Raw genomic sequence first — 25400 nt, 5'->3', positions numbered from 1 at the left:
TGACCTTGCTGGCAGGCCTTCTGCCCATTTTGAGGGTAGAGGACGTCCACCTCTGGTCCACCTCCAGGATCCTCATGAGGACTCCCTCAGAAAAACTTGGGGCTGTCTTCCTGGCTGCTATCCCCATGATTGGACTTGGAATAAGTGTTGTGGAGTGCTGGGGAGGTGATTAAATGCTGTGCCCCCCCCCCCCCGATTGATGAGCTCAAGTGATGCGAGGGCGGGCGAATCAGAGACAGACTTCCACAGGTGCGGCATGAAACTTGTGCATAGAATTTTTATTTTTTCAAGTGTCTGAAGGTGTGATTCCTCGCCGATGACACTGGCGGGCTACTCTCTGGTTTTCTCACTGAAACCAACAATTAGCCAAAATAATAGAAAATTCCTTCCATTTGGCGAATGTTTCCAGAATTTGTTTTAATTACACCATTTTACTGATACTGAGGGCAAGTACCTGACCAACATTCTTCGGTATGAAACTTTAAAGTAACTCTTTGCATTTGTAATTCAAATTCTTCAACCTGTATTTACAGTAAAGGGCTGCAAATTCTAACAATTTGCTTGCAAATGTGTGATTACCTGTAGAATTCCATGCATTTCTCTCTTCAGTTTACCAAGGTCATGCAGCACATCAGTGGCCTTCTGTACAGCTGGGCTCCCTTTGCTAGCTGCTGATCCAGAACCCCTAGGGGGGGCTACAAAGGCTGTAAACGATTCAGTCAGCGGGTTGCCAGAACTAAAAAGAAGCAAATGACATTCACCATCTGAAACCTGACATCGGTTGCATACTGATGTATATTAACCCCTGATAGATCAGGGCATTTTAAAAATGTGACATTATGATCATAAGTGTTGCAAAGACGGAAGAAATTAAAATATCATCCGAACACTATGTACTGAATGACCAATAAATATTATTGTGAGAAAAAAATGATTGTGCTATTGCAGAATGAAGACGCTCAAACTAATTTATTACCATGTTATGTAGTTATATTTATTGAAAACCATCTATAGAAGATCGTTCTGCCAACACAGGAATTGTTCAATAGCATTTTGACCATTTTTATAGTTACTTTGACTAATTAGTAAATTCAATCTTTATCAATAATGTCCCAATACAGATACTGTGTTAAATGCACTTCTTTTTTAAAATTTAGAGTACCCAATTAATTTTTTCCAATTAAGGGGCAATTTAGCGAGGCCAATCCACCTACCCTGCACATAGAACATACAGTGCAGAAGGAGGCTATTCGGCCCATCGAGTCTGCAGCGACCCACTTAAGCCCTCACTTCCACCCTATCCCCGTAACCCAATAACCCCATCTAACCTTTTTGGTCACTAAGGGCAATTTATCATGGCCGATCCACCTAATCTGCACGTCTTTGGACTGTGGGAGGAAACCGGAGCACCCGGAAGAAACCCACGCAAACACAGGGAGAACATGCAAACTCGACACAGACAATGACCCGGGACCAGGTTCGAACCTTGGACCTCGGCGCCGTGAGGCAGCAGTGCTAGCCACTGTGCCACTATGCTGCCCTGTGTTAAAAACACTCCTAATGTTTAGGTCCTGATCTTGGGTTGATCAGCAAAAGAAAATGTTCATCTCTGACATTGAAGAAAGCTGTCCGCAAAGATCTAACAAGTTATGTGGCAGGGGTTTCACCTTTCTCATTGTTATCTTCACTCTTGAGCCGACTATAGGGAATCTTTGACATTAAGCAACAATGATGTCATCGAGCAGGCTAAGCAACCAATCACACTAAAGAATTCTCACAGACAGCAAATCAAGAAATAAAAAGCACTGATTATCTTTCACTTTTTAACCATTTCAGAGAGATCAAAATAAAGATTGGGATATACATGTGATTAAAGTAGAGGCTCAAAACAAACTTAATCATAAACAAACTTTAAAAATATACAATTTTTAAGTCAATTTTTTTATCATAATGGAGAAACTTGACATTCAATCTATATAAAATTAGGTTTCAGGAGCAGACAGGTTGTCAGCTGTAATTATGATACTATCAACACCCAGTTATAACTCAATCAACAAGACAAAACATTTTCAAGGATATTTTTCAGCGAGACAAATAGCACAAACTAGAAGAAATCAATGAAAGGCACTCTGGATTTAGACTTGGAGTAGGAACAAGGAACAACCTAAAACAATCTTCAATAAATATCTCGAAGTAAACAAGAATATTTACATTTGCTTCAAAGTTGATGCAAAAGCATTAAATCATGTTTGTCACTAAAAGCTAAAAGAAGTATCGGGAAAGCGTGACAATGACAGTAAAGTTGTGATATTCATCCAGACCCAATATTAGGACCAAATAGTGAGCATCCGGCTAGAAGATGGGCAATCAGAAATGTTTCAAATGAAGAGAGTATGACGAGGCTGTATACTGTTGCCAAAATTATTCAGTGATTATTCAATCTGTTCACAGAACAAATATTCAGAGAATTAAACATACTTCCAGAGTAACAATTGGAGGCAAGAACATAACATACTTGAGCTACACTGACGACACAGAGCTACTGGCAGAATCAGAAGCAGCCTTACAAAACATCGTGGAGTAAGTAACATCTATAAATTTAGAATATGGATTGTGTATGAACAAAGACAAAAAACAATGGTAGCTATAAGGAATATATTGGAAGAAATGAGTGAAAATTGAAGCTGATGGTGTCACACTGGAACAAGAAGACAAGTTAGTCTATTTAGGACAAATGAGAACAGAAGGTGAAGAGTTAGAAGGATAAAAATAGTCAGAAGTAATTTTGAGAAGATGAAGGAGGTGTTAAGGACAACAAAACTCAAGCCTGTAACAGGAAAACCCCCCACATAAGATGCTACATTTGATCCACTTTCCTGCGTGCCCCAGAAACCTGGACAACAAATAAAGATCTGTGGAAGAAAATAAAGGCCTTTGAATGCCAAGACGCATGCTTAAAATTGCATATCCAGATTAGAAGACAAATAAAGATAACCTTGAAATTGCAAAAGAGCAAACAGAACTCTTTAAAAAAATGACAACCAGAAAATAAAATGTCAGTATTTAGGCCGCTTGGTCAGAGCTAAAAATCTAGAGATGCCAGAGGGCAAAGTTGAGGTCAGCAAAAAGGGAGGTTGACCTAAGCATGGATGGATGACAGCTGTCAAAGAGCAGTTGCATGCGAGCTATGGTGGATATGTGAAGATAACATGAGACAAACGAGCCTGGCATACCTTGACAGCATATCTCCTGGTAAGAACAACTGCAAGCAGCAGCAACAACAGCACAAAAAAGTAGAAGTTCACATTCATTCAAGTGATTTCTAAGATTTAAATTGGTGGGGACATCAGCAATACATCCTGCTGGGAGCCACTGACAGCAGCCTCTGATATCCGTGTTAACTGTGCATGCAAGGATTCCCGAAATTACTGTCAGTTTCACCGAACAATAATGGAGAACCGACGGTTTCGCCATCATTACAACCCCAAAATCTGGATCATTGTATATTTAAGAAAAGCTACTCGCAATAGATATTCATATGGTCATATGACAGCTTGTAGTAGATGAAAGTTTAATTTACTGCACTACACAAAGTGTGGAGCTTAAAAATAATTTTGATCTGATATCTTATAACAATCTAAATCAACAACCTTGACTGAACAATGATCTTTATTTTCAACAGACGAACATTTTCTTGTCACCTTAACCTGTCTTCCAGGTGACAATAAAGACCCTGCCGTGCATGTATGTCCAGCAATTTCTGTTGCTGATCATAAAATATTCAAATTTATTTTGACTGTTATTTTAACTAAACAGACTAAGCTCCTGTTAGCATTAAGAATGCAGTGTTGTACAAAGCAAAGTAAACGCTGATGAGAAAGAGCTAAAACGTGAAGGGACTGGGGAGAAGCTCAGTTGCTCACCAGGTAATAAACACTGTGCCATGGAAAGATAAGAAGTGCAGGTATGTCCACAGTCTGTTGCATTTTAAATTAGAAACTAATACTGAATCAGGGAGAAGAGCTCACCAAAATTAACTTACCAAAATAACAGTGATGAAGAAAATAATGGTTCGAAGAGTGAGATATCACCAGAGCCAGGGAAGTAGTGAGAACTGTAATCTTCCAAAGTTCCTTTGATTTAGGAACTGTTCCTTTAGATTGGAAAATTCTGCATGACACCCTACTATTTAAAAAAGGTGAGAGAGGAAAACCAGGGGATTACAGTTAGCCTAACAATTTGTTGCTTATTTATTTAGGGATAGAATGACTGAACATGTTGAAAATTTTCAGCTGATCAAAGAGCCAACCAGATCTGTAAGAGAGTTTGATTGAATATTTTGAAGAGGTAACTAAAGTAGTGGTTAGGACTGCCAATGGATGTTATTCATTGGGCTCCCAGAAGTAATCAATAGTCCCTCATAGGAGACTGTTGAAGCCCATGGAATTGAAGGCAAATTGCTGATTAACTTGGAAGTTGGCAGGAGACAGAGAGTAGAGATAGTGGGTGGGTCCTCTAAGTGGTAAAATGTGATTAGTGATGTTTGTAAGATTCTGTGTTGTGGTCTCAACTATTTTCAGTCTTTACTTTGACGATGGGATAAAAAGTCACATACCCCAGAATGCAGATTTTTTTTTTATTCGCTCAAGGGAGGCCAGTTTTGTTGTGGCTAGGATTTATTTTATAAATTTAGAGTACCCAATTCTTTTTTTCCCAATTAAGGAGCAATTTAGTGTGGCCAGTCCACCTAACCCTGCACATCTTTGGGCTGTGGGGGTGAAACCCAAGCAGACACGGGGAGAATGTGCAAACTCCACACAGACAGTAACCCGGGGTTGGGTCCTCAGTGCTGTAGGCAGCAGTGCTAATAGCTGTGTCACCCGAACTGTGGCTAGTTTAGCATTTATTGCCCACCCCTAATTGCCCTCGAGAAGCTGATGGTGAGCTGCCTTCTTGAACCTCTGCAGCCTGTGTGGTGTAGGTACACCCACAGTATGGTAGGGAGGGAGTTCCTGAATTTTCACCCAGAGGAACACCGATATATTTCCAAGTCAGGAATGGTGAGTGGCTTTGAGGGAAACTTCCAGGGGGTTACATTCCCATGCATCTTCTCCCTTGACATTTAATAGGTAGTGGTTGTGAGTTTGAGTGTGCTGTCTTTGGTGAGATCCTGCAGTGTATCTTGTAGATTGTACACACTGCTGCCACTGTGCGTCACTGGTGGTGGGTGGGGGAGGGGAGGGCGTGTGTTTATGGTTGGGTACCAATCATGTGGGTTCCTTTGTCCTGGATATCGTCAAGCTTATTGGAATTCTGCTCATCATCGAAATCGGGACAAATGGATTTCAATGTAATAATAATCTTTATTATTGTATGTAGCCACCCACATTGAACCTAAAAAGTAGAGAACAGAGTACTTTCTAAATTATAAGAAAGTTAGAAGCATTGGAGGTTGAAAGAGACCTTGGGGTCCAGGCACGTAGATCATTAAAATGTCATGCATAGGTTACAGAAAATAATCAAAAAGGCAAATGTAATTCTGGTTTTTATCTAGGAAACTAAAATACAAGAAGGGAGAACTTGTGACAGAGCTGCTGTACAAAGCCCTGGTTAGACCATACCCGAATACTGAGGGTTGTTCTGGGCACCACACGAGGGAAGATCTATCAGAATGATACATGGACTCTCCAAGGGTTAAATTGAGGAGCGATTACACGGCCTGACATGGAGATACGGCACAGAAAAAGGCCACCCGACCCAGTTTATGCTCCATTCAAGCTTCCTCCCATCTTTCCTCTCTAAACCTATCATTGAAACTGCTGTATGTTTGTTGTTGCTGCAAAGAGAAAAGAAGTAGAGGTGCCACACATTAAATTTGCAAAAACATAGCGCAGGGTTTATTAAGAGAAAGTGGGCGTGATTCTCCGAAGCCGCGCCGGTTGGGAGAATCACCGGCCGCGCCATTATATAGCGCGACGCCGGTCCAACGCCATCCCGCCATTCTCCCAAACGGCGAGAACGGCTCCGTTGAGGTCGGTGCCGCGCCAGCCGGAGAATCGCCCGAGACACTCAGAACGGGGATTCTCCGGAACCCCCGTTATTCAGCGGCCCGGATCGTTGCCATTCACACATGGTAAATAAAATTGTCAGCCAGTCATGCTGGCTGACGATGAGAAGCGGTGAGCGGCCCCTGTCCCGGAGTTTCTGCAGACACGGCCAGTGCTTGGGGGTGGGGAAGGCTTCTCCGAGAACACTGCCGCCAATCGTGATGAGGAGGATGCCTGCGTGGAAGGCTGCAGGCATACCCGGGGGAGGGGGGGGGTGGGAGGAGGAGGAGGTTGCCTATCCGTGGGTGCCACATATCAGCCGCCCTGCCATGGCAGGACGGTGATGAGGGCACGTTTGCAAGGTGTAGTCTCGCTGATGGACAGAGGCGACTGGAAGACCAGTGAGGACGACGGTGTGAACTGGTTGGTGGACGCAGACAGTGACCAGGGGTTAGGCTGGCTGCGTGTCTGCAGCGAGACCAGGCCACCGGGGCACACAGCTATCCCATGCCACCTGACTGTCGAGGTGTCCAAGAACCTCCATGAAACATGTAATTTCTCTACTCCCCCCCCCCCCCCCCCCCCCCCCCCCACCACCACCCTCTTGCAGGTCATCATGTATGCTAACCAGACAGTGATGTTCACCACAGTGGTTGGCACGGCTGCACTGCAGGGGGCCATCCGGCAGCGTAGACTGCAACGGCTCAGAGTGGCTGTGGCTGCTGGAGGGGGTGGCCGCAGAGGGCCCCGTCGTCGCCGCGCAGGCTGCAGGCACTCATGGCCGGAATCTCCAGGAGGATGCTGAGGGGAACATTCACCACCAGATCGTCGGGAATGCACAGGATGCGGGCACTGATCTCAATGGTGCGCAGAGGGGTGGGAGGAGGAGGAGGAGGAGCCAGTGCTCAGTGAGGCTGAGTGTTTACCGTAACCGAACGTCCTTCGAGGACCTACCGGACATGGCATGCAGGAGGAGACTTTGTGGATAGGTCTTCTGCATTCGGCATTGGGTACCAGTCAAGCAGGCGGCCCTTCACCGTCATCTTATAATCTCCACACAGGCAGACTGATATGTCTGGTTTCAACACTGGGACCACTAGCGAACTGGACCTCGTGTATAATGGCAAAGCTCGCTAGATGTCTCAATTCGCTGTCTACTTTTGTAAGCAGGGTTGTATTGGACTGGTCAGATCCTTAAGTATTTACGTTCGGCCTCCAGGTCAACATAAATCTTTCCCCAGGCCCTCTTGGAAAACCTCTAGATACATTCCAAGAACTTCGTACAGACTGCCAGTACCCATCTGGAAGATTTGCTGCCAGTCCAGGCAGAGTCTCTGTAACCAATCGTGGCCTAGAAAACTGGCTCCTGGTCCTTGCACCACTACCAGTGGTAGCCTAACTATCTGTTGTTCCTGGGTGACCGTGGTAGCGATGTTGGTCAATGACTCCCCTGCCTGGGCCTTGGTATCACTCAAGCCCAGGGGCATCATTCCCATATGGAGACTTCCAATAACTCACAGTTGTTTCCCGATTAATCTTCCAACCCCTTATTTCACACTAGTGTCTGTTGCGAACAATTGATTGACTTTTTTTTTTTTACTTACCACAAATTCAACAATTTTCAGCCTGAGTGGCGACGATAGCTTCTTCAGACCTCCAGATCTCCATCGATGATTTTCTTTGTTCGCCAATCCTCATCGCCAGTTTTCTCTTTTCTTATGCATTTGTTGTTGCCGCAAAGGGAAAAGAAGTAGAGGTGCCACGCTTTGAGTTTGTAAAAACATAGTGCAGGCCAAGAAGGTGACCTTCCCAAGACGCCTGCGAAATGCTCCACTGATAGACTGCGTATCACACGACATTTCACCAGCCAGTCAAGCCTCTCCATACATATACCCATACTATTCGCTTCACCCGCTCCCAGCGAGTTCCACTGTTTAGAGAAAGAAGTGACCATCATATATACTGATGGCTTCTAGTTATGCTCTTCCCCACAAGAGGAAATATTATCGCCATATCCACTGTCTCAAACCTTACATTATTTTCTCTATTTCCATTGGGTCACCCCATCAGCCATCTTTTCTTATAGAGAGCGCACAAACTGAGGTTGTTCTCCCTGAAAATTAGACAGCTATGGAATTATTTAATTGTAGTTTTCCAAAATATAGAGAACAGAAAAGATGGATTGAGAAATATATATGTGCTAGTTGGAGAGTCTAGGACTAGGGGGGCAGTCTAAATATTAGGGCCAGACCTTTCAGGCTGAAACACAGAAACACTTCTACATAAATGTAGAAGTTTAGACCTCTTTCCCAAACGGCAATGGATGCTCGAACAGTTGTTACCTTTATGAATCTCAAAGATTAAAATTATGTCACCCAAAGGTATTAAAGGATAAGGGGAAAGGCAGATACGATGACTTACCGCGGTGGCAGATCAGCCATGATCTAATTGAATGGTGAAACAGGTTCCAAGGGCTAAATGGCCTACTCCTGCTTCTATGTTACTAGTTTGTGCAGAAGACCTTGTCAAAAGGCAGTAATTAGAATTAGATGGGAAAGAAAGGTAAAAAAAAACACAGATGGCTCACAACCTACACTGCTCTTGCACATCTCCCCGCAGTATATAATTAAGCAGCACTGCAGAGAACTACAAATACCTTCTTGTCAATCTGGGCGAGCGGAGAAGTAAGGAGGTTGAGGAGAAACGAGGCATTTATGAGGAAAGAGAATAGCATTCTCTGCAACTCTGCAAAGCCAATGAGCAGTGTAAATAGGTCAGAAATCATCCATTGTGCTTTGCCAAATGCATCTGTCTTTCACTTAAACATTTTTTTTTCTCCTGTCTTTCATGGAGAAATCAAGTTAAAGATAGATTTGCAAAGAACATCAAACTGTACTTTGCATATGAACAGAAACATTGTTTCTTCTTTCCTACTCATTATGTAGCCAAAAGGATACAAATATTTGTTTAATGTCACACACACAAATGCAACTGAAGGTTCACAAATCTAAACAAGGCTCAGTACTACAAAAAAAATCATATAAACCAATTGTCTGCATGTGTTTATTTGTCACAACGTTTCAGTTTTCATCCTGGATGCTTTGTTGTGCATTCCAAAGAAAAAAAATGGATTCATGTGTGCAGAATGAAAACATTCCTGGCAGTTTCGACTGATAGCTTCAGCAACAAATTGTCATTTCATAGATTCTGTCAGCATGCCCCCACGGTGCCAAAGAAGGGTGACCTGGATATTTTCACACTGAGCCGTTTGGAGGATTCAAAAGGTCAGACTTCAAAAGTATTATTTGCCTTCGGAAAAAAAATGAAACGAATGCAGCAGAATTTAAATCAAGCCAAGACATGGGCAGACAAGTCTGCTAGGAACATAAATCACCACCATTGTATGTTGGTTTGTCTCAGGTCTTTTTTTAAAGCAAAGTATGAAAGCAAAAGTTCTCAGACAGATAAAAAAAACTGTGATTAGAGCAGTTTTCCCCCTTTTTAATTGTTGGCAGAACTACACTCGCATTTCTTGAAGACACATTGACCTTTTAAGCCATGGAAATGTCAGCAGCCATCTCCTGCTAAAATCTTCAAAGGCAAATTCTTTTTCCAAAAGCCCCTTAACCCAATCCATCGATACCAATGCCCTGAAGTCTACGATGTACTCAAGTTGGTAATGCTTGATTGCTCAGAATAAAAATTTACTAATGTATGTTTTTTCTTCACTCTCAAGCCAATGGTTTACAACTCACCTCAGGACCCAAACCCATCTATCACACTAATGCAAAAGAATCATTTACATCAGGGTTATTTAGTTACAGTCACATTTTGTACCAAGAAAACAGCCACTTGGATTACTCCTGAACGTTGAACTGTGCCTATTGAAACAATCAGCTGGTTCTTTTTTTTGTCCTTGACTCAACTAGAAAGCACACTTGCCTTTTTAAAAAATTAAATAGGCAGATTCCTAACTGGTGTAACATGTTTGCTCTGTATTGTTTCTCTGAACCTTGAAATTTTATGGGGCGCCAATGGCTCAGGCAGGTTATCCAGCTGTAGCAACACCACCTAGACCAAGAAGTTAATACAAGTTAGATTCCCCAATCTGTGTTCAGCTAGCTGCTTCAAAGCAGAATGATAAGAGTGGGGTGGGCAGGGAGGGCTTCATGCTCATAGGTTAGAAAGGACAAAATGTATCATGATTCTCACTAAGACAGCTATCAAGTGACTTTCGTTTAAATTTCTTGTTCAATGAGAACAAGATCGGCAAGATGTAGTGACACCCAACTCACCCGCCGCCACCCCTGGCACCCGCTGCCACCCTCCAACAGCACGCCACCCGCCACTACTGGCGCCGCCCCCCCCCACCCCCCAAAACACCAACCTCCCCCAACTCTTCACACCCCTCTTATCCCCACTGCAGTGCCTGCGAGCATTCACTGTTGAAGCTCACAGATGAATCATGGTGATATAGTTTTGGCCCCAAAAGGTGTCTGGTCCCTATACAACAGCAATTCAGGGGGAGCCAATGCTTTCAGGAATAAGAAAAAAATATATATTTTTTTTTAAAATGCATTTAGTCTGCAATCTTTCCCATTTATTTTTTAATTATCTATTTTGAAGCTGACTAATTTAAACAGCTGAAAACAGTTAGTCAATAGCTTGATTTTACCAAGCCCGCTGCAGGTCACAAAATATTCAAAACGGTAATATTGTTGCTTCCCTTTCTCACTCATTTATTTTTGTTCACAAGAGCAGAGACGATATCATTGTATTGCTGGAAAAATCTGATGAAACTAGCGCTATTCAATTCCCCTGCAAATGGTAAACAGCTTTTGCCTCAGGGGAGTTTCCACTCGGAGTCAGAAGCAGCTTCCAATAACTGTCTTGAACGCGCCTCACCATCCTCTGTACACAATTTACTCATTGCATGTTAAATGGTTCATCAGTCAGTAAATCTGGGTTTTAGGTCCTGCATATCATAATACACTTTATTTCCGTCACTGAAAATATTTTGTTGATGTATGCTGTATACCCAGGCATCAAACAGATGTTAGGTTGAAGCCATTAGCACTGCAACACTCGTCATGCACTCTTCTCTTTGGCTGGCTTACATAAGCTAAATTTAGACAGTAGCAATATACAGAGCTAGACAATCTGCTGTTGCATTCGCAGTGTAGCTGCAAAATCAAAGCAATTTATAATAAATTTAATGAAAAATGAAACTGCTCAGGAGCTAACAGGAAACACTGGATTCATTGAGGCCTGAATTTGATTCTGTTTTGATGGGCGTGTGTTCTCTCCACGAAGAAGGTTTCAGACATAAGATTTAAAAAATTACCTCATTGCGTCGGAGACAACATTTTTTTCTCTATTGTCATGGTTGTCAAAGTGTAAAAAGCTTAACTCAAACATTGAAAAAAAGTACTCAGTAAAGCATTCATAAATCAATGAAGCATAAGACAAAAGTAGACTGACCTGATACAATAAAACAAAAGAAATGTTTAGAAAGTACCCAAAGGGGAAAAGTCTACAATAACAGCAGGTAAACAAAGTGTGTTTTTGTGACTTGGATTAAGATTCAATGCACAATGATGCTATAATATTTCACTTAATGTCTAATATTGCAAGCTGGATTCCTTCAAAATTTTAAGACCAAGGCCTTGCCAGACTAGGAGCAAAACATAGGTCAGCGAGCATCGGGGTGGTGGGTGAAATGGCGCAAGTTAAGAATCAGGCACTAGAACTTTGGATGAGCTCAAGTTTATGCCACGTGCAAGGTGGGATCCTGGTCGACAGAGCAATGTAATAGGTGGGTCGAGAGCTAAAGTATGAATGAAAGTTTTAGTAGCAGGTGAGCCGAGTGAGCGAGGAATTGGACAATTTCAGAGGTAGAAATAGGCAGTGCCAGTGACTGGCGAAATATGGGATCACAGGCTCGGTCAGGATCAAAAAGATGCCAAAGTTGCAAAACGTCTGCTTAAAAGTTTTACATCAACTCGGGCTTATTGAGTGCCTTCAACATAGCAACACATCCCAAGCACTTGACAAAAGAGATATGTGGCAAATTAGTTTCAATCTCTGGCCCAGGGTGAGGTTGCTGGGGAACAAGTGAACTAGTTGCTACCCAATGACTCCTGTTTAAAAGTGAGCACACATGGGTGGTAAGGCAATGAGGAATGTGGAGAACAATGGAGAAAAATTGATAGCCCAGAATTTTTCTTTGATTAGTACTGTGCATCCTAAGTGGTATTTCAAATATTATTCAATGTGGTAAATCGATGTTGATGTATTGTTCAGAACCTACACTACTGACCTGTAAAGCCAAAAGCAGTGAACACAAAATAAAGAGCAGTGGCTATCTAGTAGTTTTTCTTCCGCTCAAAGCTACAAAGGTGTCAGGAATGTTTCCTCAAAAATAGGCTGGCACTGATGTCTTTTTGTTTTTATAGAACATGTGGGATAATTTTCTTCATCAAAAAAGCCCTGGATTTTATCCGATGAGTTGTGAGCATGATATGGGGCGGGGAGAGGTGGTATTGTTGTGAAGTTGGGAAACCCGGAAGAACAGGTTGCCCCAATGTTCTGTCATAACTGCTTGGCTCCTTTAAGTGCGTTCCCTGCCCACAAGCAGGAAACCTTGGGGAACCCTTTGGGAATATTCAGAGAGTGAGGCATTGTGGCAGTCGGGTTATGGGATTGGGTGATTGTGCTTCAGGTACTGGGAGTAGAATCCAAGAGTGCTCCAGAGGTCTCAATAACAGTGGCCGGGCCCCGGGGGGGGGGGGGGGGGGGGGGGGCAGAGAAAGAGTTATGGATGGGTTCAACAGTGCTTCTGTATTGAGGGAGGTGGGGGAAACTGGCACTGAGGAGGAGGGTTCTATGATAGTTGGTGAAGTAGTACAGAGGCAAGTATTGGGATTGGTGGGGGTTCTAATGGTAGCTTGTTGGGCCTGGTGGAAGCACTCCTGGTCCATAATTAGTGCCATGAACAGCAATTATCTCATGGGTGCAGTCTTTCTTGTCTTCATTGAGCTGCCGAGTTTCCGAAGTCCCAGAAAACAAAAATTGGGATAACTTAGAATGAAGGCATGCAACTTCATTATAATATTTAAATGGCCAGTTTTCGTCCTGTGAGCAGGCTAGTCACCCACTCCTCGTTCAGCCTTTGTTAAAACCAGAGGTGTTTGGTTTCTGCTCCCGATTCTTTGCATTACAATCTCTGACACAGCCTCACTCCACTTGTATTTGAGAGGTAAGATTCAGCAAGTGTTCATTTTTAATTGTATTTTTAATGGAAATTATTATTACAAATACAGGGAACACTTCATGACTTTTGATCATTTTCTGTATTATCTGACTGTCCGGCATTTTGAAAATTCCTCAAGAAAGGATCAACTGCTTAATTCACACAATACAACCTTGGTTCAAGTTCTTTCATCTCCATCAGCAACTCAGTGACCGCACAAACAAATGAAACTTTTGGGATTCTAAATAACTATAAACAGCATTAAACTGTCTCTTAGAAATTCAATGTCACCTGGATGGAGAAAGGAACAACTCTATGCAGAAGGCTGCACGGGGACTACGTGAATACAGCTAATTTATGACAGGGTTCAAACTAAAAGTAATTTCAATTGTGATGCTGATTCCTGTGGAATTTTACATTCATTTGTGAAGGCGCACAGAAAATAATAAAACACATGTTGTGTAACTGCTATTACGAACTGCAGACCACAAAGCTCCTCATCCATCTGGAAGAACTTGCAAAGAATCTGAAAGCAATTTAAGTTCCACTTGATTTTCCCAAGTTCAGGCCAGTTTTGGATAACAGCTGCTTGTGAACGATCTTCTACCAATATGCGTTTTATGGAAACACACATAGGTTTTTGAAAGGGAACAATTATGATTGTATGATATTTCTCTTCTAAAATAGCAAAGGCAAATGTACGATTTTACTTTTAGTGGGATTCAGAATAGTCTCCATCTGAACAATGGCAAGACAATTGATTCCGCTCCCACCGTCCCATGAATCTTCATTCTATTCCAGTTCCTAGCTGCTTGTCCAGGTCGAATCCAAAAGGCTCACAACTGTGGGGTATGGCCCCAAGTCAAAGTTAAAACCCCATAATCACAAAGCTTGCCCTTATCCACTTCTGTAACAATTACCCTCCAACCCCAATGTTTGAGATCCTCATTTAATGGGTGGCACGGTAGCACAGTGGTTAGCACTGTTGCTTCACAGCTCCAGGGTCCCAGGTTCGATTAACGGCTTGGGTCAATAGAACATAGAACAGTACAGCACAGAACAGGCCCTTCGGCCCTCGATGTTGTGCCGAGCAATGATCACCCTACTCAACCCACGTATCCACCCTATACCCGTAACCCAACAACCCCCCCCCCTTAACCTTACTTTTTTAGGACACTACGGGCAATTTAGCATGGCCAATCCACCTAACCCGCACATCTTTGAACTGTGGGAGGAAACCGGAGCACCCGGAGGAAACCCACGCACACACGGGGAGGACGTGCAGACTCCGCACAGACAGTGACCCAGCCGGGAATCGAACCTGGGACCCTGGAGCTGTGAAGCATTTATGCTAACCACCATGCTACCGTGCTACACAATGTCTGTGTAGAGTCTGCAATTTCTCCCCGTGTCTGCGTGAGTTTCCTCCGGGTGCTCCGGTTTCCTCCCACAGTCCAAAGAGATGCAGGTTAGGTGGATTGGCCATGCTAAATTGCCCTTAGCGTCCAACAAAAAAAAGGTTACCGTAATTTCCGGACTATAAAGCGCACCTGACTATAAGCCGCACCCACTGATTTTGAAATTTTTTTTTATTTTGAACATAAATAAGCCGCACACGTATATAAGCCGCAGGTGCTTACCGGTACATTGAAACAAATGAGCTTTACACAGGCTTTAACGAAATACGGCTTGTAACAAAAATAAAAAATTAGCGGTAAAGAATAGCCTACCAAGAAAGTCATTGGTCACTGTGGAGCGAAATCAATCCGATTAAGCTCTTAAGATTAACATAGAATCATCAGTTTGAAACATTAAAAATAAATAAATCATGTGTAAAAAGAAGTATTTTATTACTGATCGTAATCAAGATATCACCAACCCAGGTGATCAGAGTCACTATCCTCCTCTTGTGCACTGAAACCACTGAAGTCATCTCCTTCAGTGTCAGAGTTGAATAGCCTCAGAATTGCTTCATCCGATGTTGGATTGTTTTCATTGTCGCTCTCATCACTTTCATCCGGAGGCAAATTTCCCGCTGAGCTCATGCTGCCCTCTTCAACACGCAGCAATCCAGCTTTTCGAAACCCGTTGATGATAGTGGATTTTTTAACAATGCTCCACGCTGTCAGGACCCACTGGCAGACTTGACCATAAGTTGCTCTTCGCATGCGGCCCGTTTTAGTGAAGGATTTCTCCCCACTTGTCATCCAAGCCTCCCACTGAACACGAAGCGCCACCTTAAATGCACGATTTAAACTGATGTCGAGTGGCTGTAAATACTTTGTTGTGCCCCCAGGAATCACAGCTGGAATTGAGTTTGTCCTCTTGATGGCTTCTTTCACAGAATCTGTTATGTGGGCCCTCATGCTGTCCAAAACGAGCAATGCCTTGTTCCTGTGAAAGAATCCTCCCGGTCGCTTGCCGTAGCACTCCGTATGCCATTCATGCATTAGGCTTTCCGTCATCCATCCTTTCTTGTTGACTTTCACAACAATTCCTGTAGGGAATTTTTCTTTTGGTATCGTCGTGCGTTTAAAAATCACCATCGGTGGAAGCTTTTCTCCCGATGCCGTGCAACTCAGAACACAGGTGAAGTGCGTTTTTTCATGCCCAGTTGTTTTCAGCATGACGGATGATTCACCTTTCCTGTTGACAGTCCGAGTGAGAGGCAGGTCAAATGTCAGAGGAACCTCATCCATATTTATGATATTGTGCGGGCCAATGGAATGCTCTGCTATCTTTGCATCAGTGAATTTGCGGAAGTTTGAAATTTTTTCCTCGTAGTCGGGAGGGAGCTGCTGACACAAACTCGTCCGTACCCTGATGGACAGGCCTTTACGTCTCATAAATCTGAGACACCACGATGGTCCACCTCTAAAATTCTCAAACTTCATTGCGGTGGCGATTGTTTTGGCTTTCAGTCGGATCTGTACAGTTGAAACACCTCAGCCATCTGCTCTCTGCATGTTGACCCAGTCTTCGAGCTCATTTTCTAGTTCGGGCCATCTGCTTTTCTTCCCTCTGAAAGCTTTAGTTGTCTTTTTGCACTGAGTCAATTCCTCACGCTGCTGTTTCCAACGTCTTATCATCGACTCATTAAGACCAAGCTCTAGTGCAGCAGCTCTATTTCCTTTCCCAACAGCCAGATCGATCGCCTTCAACTTGAAAGCTGCATCATATGCATTTCTCCGTGTCTTTGCCATGATGAGGGTGACAAAATGACTACCGTAATCAGAATGATGGGATGTTTGAGCGCGCTCGATTTAATCTAAACAGTAAACTAAAAAGTTACATTGTTTTACCTTGACCCGTTACGCAATTTCATTGGTTTAGTGAAAAGAAAGCGGGAAAAATCCAGAAATAAGAGCGTCGTTGTATAAGCCGCGAGGTTCGAAACGTGTGAAATAAGTCGCGGCTTATAGTCCGGAAACTACGGTACGTGGGGCTACTGGTACGGGGATAGGGTGGAGGCGTGGGCTTAAGTAGGGTGCTCTTTCCAAGGGCTGGTGCAGACTGGATGGGCCGAATGGCCTCCTTCTGCACTGTAAATTCTGAGATTCTATGAATTGGTCGACTCAACTTCGCCAGTACATTCCGCACTCTCCCAGGACCCAACATAAACAAATTCTAACTCATCCACTCTGCTATCCACTTTTTCCCTGTCTTGGTCATTGTGACACATGGGATCGATGTGGGATAATTTCCCCCTTTTCTTACCTCTCCAATAACCATACAAGTGGTATTTTAAGCACAATGTTTTAACCTCCCAAGAACAGATACAAGCAGACTTTCTTGTAAATTTAAATTAAAAGAAAATACAAACATTTATTTCCATAATATCCAAAATATAAATGTAACAAACCCGCATTCCCAAACATACAAAAGCACACACTCAAGAAAATATGATTTTTAGAGGTGCAACATTAACTTAGATTATAAGAAGAGGAAATAGGAACAGATAATTTCTTTGCAGACCATAAGATGGTGGTTGAAAGCATAACAGACTTAAAAGATTCTCTCCTGGTTCCTTGAGGATATATAGAGGTTGGAGGTTTCTCGTTTTTCAGTTAAGCTTGTGGTTGAGTCTCTGAAATGAAGACTTGTAGGGGATGATTCCCCGGGGCCATTAGTCCTTGTCGGATGCCATATCCCCCATGAGTCTCTCTCTGTCCATTTCTCCTAGCGAGATCAGGTTCTCATCCAGAAACGGTGAGTAGCCTCTCGATACTTACCTCCAGGGTGCCAAGGGGGGTCATTCAGGGAAGTGAAGGTTGGGGGCCTGTGCTGGGTTCGGAGTGCTTGGGTCAGGGGTCTTTCCCGGGAAGGGGGGTCACATGGCACGTCTTCCCTCTGTAGCCTTGCAAACCTTTAAATGCTCTCTCAGTATGCCAATTTTAATGATCTGTCAGATGAAGGTAAAAATCTTCCCTCTGCAGCCTTCAAACTTTCGATGTCTCTCCCAGCACGTCAAGTTCAAAAATCTGTCAGGTGAAGGTAAAAGTATTTTCCTTTGAAGTATTTGAAACCTTTAAAGTTCTTTTTTCACATTCAATTTCATTCTCTTTTTACTTTTTCAAGGTTTGCTGAGAAGGCTAAAAGCTTTGAACTGCATTGTTTACATTCAGTTTCACGTTCCATTACCTTTTACAAGCCTTTTAATTGACAGGTTGCCCCCAGCACCCTGGCACATTATTTGGTCAATAATTTCACTGGTGTTTGGGGTCAAGCTGTGTGGAAATTGTTGGCCTGATTCCCTACATTACAACAGTGACCACACATCAAAAATGCTTATTAACTAGGAGCTGCTTTGGGATGTCCTGAGGTCACCAAAAAGTGTTTATTTCCAATACAAACATCTTTGCAAGAAAGTGTAGTGAATATGATCATGAATATTGCTTTAACTGTTTGGAATGATTTGTACCAAATTGCATGCCAACAAGTAACATAGAGCTTGTAATATGTTGCTTGCTGTACTACTACATGGAGGCTGTCTCAGTTTCCGAAGAGGATATAGTATTGGATACTTAACATCTGCACCAAAAGTCTTTATCTTAGCTGTGCATTTCTTGTAGGGACATGTACAGCTAGAAGAATATTTAGTGAGACGTCTGAGCTTCTGAAAATTATAACATGACACCCCAAAGCTGAAGCCACCCTCAGCAATTCCCCACATAAGAATTGCTTGGCAATTGCCTGGCAAGTTCAAAATTTCTTTGGGCAATGGCCCTGCAACCGGAAGAATCCAAAAGAACAACTTAAATTGCAAACTTTGGATGGTTCTGATTGTCTTATAGTAACATCTACCCAGGAAAAATTAGAAGAATTAAAAGCATTTCTAACTCCTGGGTAATTATAGTACTGACCCTCCTGAACTGCCCAGCTCCTCAAGGGGCTTTAAAGTGCTTATGGTAGCTAGCACTGTAAAAAGAGAGTGTGACCTCCTTACCTCCGACTATCTAGCCCCTGACTAAAAGCCTCATACTGCCCTTCATATTCTTGCCCGGACTGAGTTGGAGGGCCGTGTGAGAAAGAGCTGCATGGATCTTGAGGCAGGAAACTAGGAGCACAAGTTCATGCCCACTGAGAATGAAAACCAGGGTTGGAGTTCATTTTGGAAACAAACCATGTCATTTCCCATTTTCAGAGCATTTAAATTAAAAAGTACCTGTACACATAAAATGTCTCAAAAGAGTGTTTAAACCGGACATTGAATATTGTTTGTGTGCCAGAGGAAAATGGTGAGTCATAGATAGCTGCCGGAGCCTAAATATTTCTTGGAATTAAATAAATAAAAATTAATCTCTATACAACAAACAGTAACAATGAATAAACGCGAGTTTTGCTGAAAAAAAAAGTCAAGTCAAAGCTTTTCATCTTGCACTCACCGGGACACTTCACAAGGATACCAGTGTAAGGGGAAAGTGACACTTTATACTGTATGTAAAGAAAGTGCTAAGTGGTTGATGAGTAAACTCTGATTGGTAGGAGCGTTGCCGTGGAAAATGCACCAGGTGACAGTTAACTGCCAAACATTGTTTGAAATTTAAACCAGATCGTTTGGCCATGATTGATCAAAGCACTTTAGGAATTAACCAGAAAAGTGGCTGTCACTTACTTTGCTTGGCTGAAAAAGGCGCAACGGGTGTATATGTTCTTTTTGTTTGCAAAGTACAGGGCTTTGTACACTGATATATGCCGCTTTCAGTACACACTGCGAGCATAGCTGACAATATTAAATTGGTTTTTCAGCATAATTCTTCGCACAATGAGGATTATTTAGCAAATGTTGTTCAATTGTGGAATCACATCTAATGTTGGACACCGTGTTTTGCATTTTGTACAGTCTGTACCTTTCCCACTGCAACAGTGGCTAGGAATTGCTGTTTGATGCGATCCACAAGTCTTTGAGTAATGGTCTTGACAGAGGTCAAGGAAACACCCGTCATCACAGCATTATTAAGAGCCACAAGCTACTCTATAAAATTCACTATCAAGTATATAAGTCCACTTCAATTCAAAAACTTCTGCCAGTCACACCCCAGGGTTCAGTGCACCAGTCACAAACTGGGTGAAAATTGGCAAGCTGTGGGCTCATTTCAGTGGCAGTGAAGCAATTTAAAACATGCTGGGATCATGACAAAGTACTATATCAATGCAAAGTTCATTTTTATTTAACCTTGGAGAATCTCATCTGATAAAAAGAAACTAGACCTCTGTCTAATTTTTCACATCCAGGTTTATAGTATCCATAATATAGTGATTACGACACTGTAAGATCAACCCAGAGGTAACAGAATCAAATCACACTATGGCATATTGCAAGATTAAATTCCAGCCCTCTTTCGGATCCAACCTGCTCATCCTTTATTGAGGAGGAGGTTAGGAAAGATGGCCTAAACATAGTCTGCCTCACATCTCCATTGTCTGCCTCACATCTCCATCGTCTGCCTCATATCTCCATAGCCATGTCCAGAGGGATAACCTTCTGAAGTGGAAACACACAAAAGGCACAAGTTGTAAAGTTTGGGACCAGGCCCATTCAGATCCTCATGGACACCAACTCATTAATTGCCCAGAGCATCACATTGCATTTGTCGCCCAAGAACCCCAGCAATAATCACATTGATATTGCCTCTGTAAGTGAGACCAGACTCGGTGGAGGGGACAGCTCAAGCAACTCCAAGATAGCTATATTTTCTTCTGGAAAGGGAAATTCGAAGATGAATGTAGAGCTCGTAGAGTTGGATTTTCCATCAAGAATTAACTTGTGAATTAGCATCCCGAGTTCTCCCTCAGAAGAATTTAGCATCTCATGACTCTTCATTTGAAATTGACACGGTGCCGGTTTGCCACCATGGTCAGTGCAAATGACCCAACTCTAGAAACCAATGATAATTCCAAGGAAGATTTCTAAGCCAAACTTGACCAACCTCTCTAAGAGGTTCCGAAGGAAGACAGGTTTATTCTTCTTGGAGACTTCAATGCCTGAGTTGTAAGAGAATACAATCTCTGGAATGGAACTATTGGCAGGAAAGGAATTGGAAATGTGAACTCCAATGACATTCTTCTCCTTACCAAATGTGCAGAAAATGAACTTATCATCACCAATACCCTTTCCGCCATGAGAAGTACAAAACATCATGGCCACACCCACAGCCCAAGTACCCGGACCTGATCAATTACATCATCATTCATGCCTGGAACACAAAGGTGTCCACACCATAAGAGCAATGATGGGCTCACGACACTGGACTGGTCACCGACTTATTCATTCAATTACATCCATCATTCTGGCCCCCAAATGACAGGTGCAACAGAAGAGATGTCCGCGAAAGATCAACGTCGAAGTTCTGAAGGACTCAATCAAACGAGACCAAGTCTAACAATGTCTTGGAGGATTAAAACTTCAATCAAGAATGCTCGTGATATCCTGAAGTTGAATATCATCAATGACTGCAAAGAGGCACTTGGATTTTCTATCAAGTGACATCAGGATTGCTTTTATGAAAACGATATATCAACGAACTGAGTGATTGCAAGCACAAGGCTTTCTGCACCTCGCAAAATAATCCAAACTCAAAGGAAAAGAAACAGACTTACCAACAAGCAAAGGCAAAGGTAGAAAGATGCACCCATGATCTGAAGAACATTTACTGGCAGACAAGACAAAGGAAATTAAGCATCACATGAATATCTGTGACTTCTGCAAAGACCATTTATGGCCCAAATACTCAAGGGCCAGCTCCTTTGAGACCTGAGGGTGGGGGAATATCTGATCAAGGAAAGGGAAGCTGTCAATGACCTTTGGAGGGCGCATTTTGAAGACCTTTATAATGCAGAACCAATTGTTGATGACTGCGCTTTCAACTCGATCCCACAACCCAGTTGGAAACTAGCTCAGAACTCTGCCAACACCTTTGGAGCTGATGAAAGTCATTACACAAATGAAGAACAATAAATCAATATCACAACTAAAATCTTTAAGCATGGAGGAGCAGAACTAACATTGCAGCTCCATGCCCTCATCCTATAGATCTGGAATGAAGAGGAACTCCCGAATGATCTCAAGGATGCCATGATTGTGACGATCTTCAAGAAAGGGGACAAATCCAAATGTGGAAACTACAGAGACATCTCCCTGCTTTTCATTGCAGGGAACATCATTATAAGAACCCTTTTGAACCGATTCATTACACCTGCTAAAAAAGTTACTCTCTGAATCTCAATGTCGGTTTAAGCCATCAAGAGCCATCAACATGAATTTTACAGCTCGCCAACTACAAGAAAAATGTTGTGAACAACATCAATCTCTCTGCATAGTGTTCTTTGAATTGAGAAAGGCCAGAGCGTCCATATATTGTGAGGCACTCTGGAACACTTTGGCGAAGTATGGATGCCCTCCAAAATCCGTTACCATCGTTCACCAGCTTCTTGACGACATGCTTCTTATCCTTACAGACCATATTGAGATTAAGACAGGCTGTGTTAAACCCCCATCATTTTCCCCCCCCACTTTGCTTGCTGCACTGCTCCATTTGACGGGAGACAGCTACCTGCTCGAAGTGCCGCTTCTTTACCAAATGGACAGTAAACTATATTATCTCTGATGACTCAAATCAAAAAACAAGACCACCCCAATCATTGAACTCCAAAATGTTGTTGATGCTGTAATAAGTCCTGTGTCAGAAACTGATCTCAGAGCATCTTTGATGTATTTACTGAGGAATGCGAGAAGCTGGGATTGACACTCAACATTCAGGACAACAAGTATCTCCACAGCAAGCTCCAAATGCACAAGCATTGATTAGCATTCGAGATAAGTGCTTGGAAAATGTGGAACACTTCCAACACCTTGAAGGTTACCTTTCACAGAACACTGACATTGACAAAGAAATCCAGCGTCGCCTGAAACCTTTCACCATCCGAAGAATGCGAGTGTGTTAAGATCAAGCTATCAAAACGAAAACCAAGCTCATGGTCTACCATGCGGTCTGAATCCTTGTCTTACTCCAGAATCGGCTTCATCAGCCATCTTCAGACTCATGAGAGATAATCATCCTCGCTAGCGAGGGATAGCCAATAGCCAATCTATTATCTGTCAGGAGTTTTTCCAGCAGCAGAGCTGATACCAAACAGTACTGGTTTCATCTTTCCCTCTTGTCAATACTAGCAAAGCCGAAGATGGTCCTGCTAATGCTTGGGCAAGTCAGGGTCTCTATATTGAGCAGCACGGTAGCACAAGTGGATAGCACTGTGGCTTCACAGCGTCAGGGGCCCAGGTTCAATTCCCCGCTGGGTCACTGTCAGTGCAGAGTCTGCACATTCTTCTCGTGTCTGAGTGGGTTTCCTCCGGGTGCTCCGGTTTACTCCAACAGTCCAAAGACGTGCAGGTCAGGTGGATTGGCCATGATAAATTGCCCTTAGTGACCAAGAAGGTTAGGAAAGGTTATTGGGTTACGGGGATAGGGTGGAAGTGAGGGCTTAAGTGAGTCGGTGCAGATTCGATGGGCCGAATGGCCTCCTTCTGCACTGTATGTTCTCTGTTCTATTATTCATCCAGGACTGTGCCCTTGAGAGGACACTGCATCGTTGTGATTTATGTTGGCACAACATGGGAAGGAACAGTTACTGGTTCATAAGCTTTTGCTCAGATTGACATGGAGCATGGGGTTACTTCTGACATTTGAAGAGATCATCACATTTAATTGGACAGCTATCAAACGCCAGGCAAACTGGGCAGCTCCCTTTCAGTTAAGTGCAGTCTTGTCATAGTCTGTTTGCTTGAATGGGTGCTTAAAACTTAGCGAATCATCACTTGATAGGTGAATTGCTAATCTATACACAAGGCAAAACCAACTCAGCAAAGACACCAGACTTTCACATTGTAGGCTGAAACATTAGGACCATGCATTCTGCCCTTACCAATGACCTTCTGCAAGTTCATGGTGCACACAACGCAGTTGTGATCGACAAAAGAACTTACGAGGCACAATGTGGACATTGTTGATCAGCAGAAAACGAGGCTCGCTCAAATGGATCCCTTAAAGAGAAACACTATACATTGTTTTGGCAGGGGAAAACTCAAGAGGCAACACATGAGCATGGAGTGGGTTTTGAAGTAAAAGCACTCTATCCGGTGACTGCACCCCACTCAGAAGGCTCAGAGAAACCTCTTACACTTCACTTGTCAAGAAGTGCCGTCCTAGTTAACCTCATGTACATCTATACCCCGACACTCACCGCCACCCCAGATGTCAAGGGTCTTGACACTGCCATCGCAAATTCTCAGCACATACAGACGGCACCTTTTTGGGGACTTCAACATAAGGACTACACAACTTGGCCAACGTGCATAGGACATGATGGAACGGGAAAGGTGAATGAAAATTAATAGAGGTAATTGGAGCCATGCTGCTACCGTGAAATGTGTGATGAACAGCTACTTGCAAACCAAGCCATGCCACAATATGTCCCAGCACAGCTAGGTCTCATCTTCATCAGAGACACCCTCAACAATGCCCTCATCACTTGTAGCTATCATAGCATTGACTGTAACACTGACCGCTCCCTGGTGTACAGCAAGATCAGGTTTCAGCCAAGGAAGCTATGCCTCTCCAAGAAAGGTAATTCTCAGATCAACACTTGCTGCACCACTGACCCAGAAAGGACCCAGGAGTTCCTCAACATCCTTGATCAGGTTCTTTTGGACAAGCTAGAATGTAGTGTCAAAGTGGAATCACCGGTGCGCTACCATCTATAACTGCACTCACTGTGTACGGGGAAATAGATCGGAGGAATGTGACTGGTTTCAGGCTTCTTGGAGTGACATGGAGCCAGTTGGTGCAACCAAAAGGAGAGCCCTCATGATCTACAAAGTGTGGTGAATGTATTATACCAATAATCCACCAGTGTATTTGTATCTGTGCTGTTGCCCTTGTATTTGTATCTGTGCTATGCTGTTGCCCTTGTGGGCTTCTCCTCGGGCCATTGTATGGCATTATCCAGAGGGGAACATGTTGGTGCATGTATGGGCTCAGCCCATGGCTCCTCCCCTTGAAGGGAGGTATAAAGAGCAGGCGACCTGTAGGCGGTTCTCAGTATTGGTTCAGGCACTGTTCTAAGTTGATTAAAGCCACAATTTACTTTTACTCATGTCTCGAGTGAATTGATGGTTGCATCAATTTAATCAACTTAAACGTATCTATGGGATCGGCCCTCAAACATGACCGACTGGAACTCGATCCGCAGGCCGCGGAGGCGAAAGAGATTTTTTTGCACTGGTTCCGCTGCTTCAAGGCCTATCTCGCAGCCTTCTCCACGCCTTCCGTCACTGATGAACAGAAGCTGAACCTCCTCCACGCACTGGTGAGCCATCGAATCTCTGTTCAACTCAACGGGGCCTCCTCCTATGCAGTGGCCCTCGCGATGCTCGAACGCCTCTATGTACGGCCCGTGAACGAGGTCTACGCGCGACACATCCTCACCACCGGCGCACTGGGGAATCGCTAGAAGACAATCTACGTGACCTCAAAGTCCTCGCACGCAGCTGCAACTACCAGGCCGTTACGGCCACTCGACATATCGAAGTCGCTGTCCGAGAC

At 43.3% G+C, this 25400-nt stretch overlaps 1 protein-coding gene across 1 annotated transcript in view; it reads right to left on the bottom strand.

Annotated features, from left to right (window-relative positions):
* The window catches only part of kiaa0586 (KIAA0586 ortholog), an 818517-nt gene that overhangs the window by 489618 nt on the left and 303499 nt on the right, over positions 1 to 25400 (bottom strand). Inside the window, exon 10 of the mRNA XM_038780001.1 lies at positions 580 to 736. Coding sequence (XP_038635929.1) covers positions 580 to 736 — 157 coding nt within the window. The remainder of the gene's footprint in view (positions 1 to 579; positions 737 to 25400) is intronic.

The sequence above is a fragment of the Scyliorhinus canicula genome, chromosome 2 (genome assembly GCF_902713615.1).
Source record: "Scyliorhinus canicula chromosome 2, sScyCan1.1, whole genome shotgun sequence".
NCBI classification, from domain to species: domain Eukaryota; kingdom Metazoa; phylum Chordata; class Chondrichthyes; order Carcharhiniformes; family Scyliorhinidae; genus Scyliorhinus; species Scyliorhinus canicula.
The sequence above is the reverse complement of the archived record's forward strand: the minus strand, read 5'-3'. Positions and strand labels throughout refer to the sequence as shown.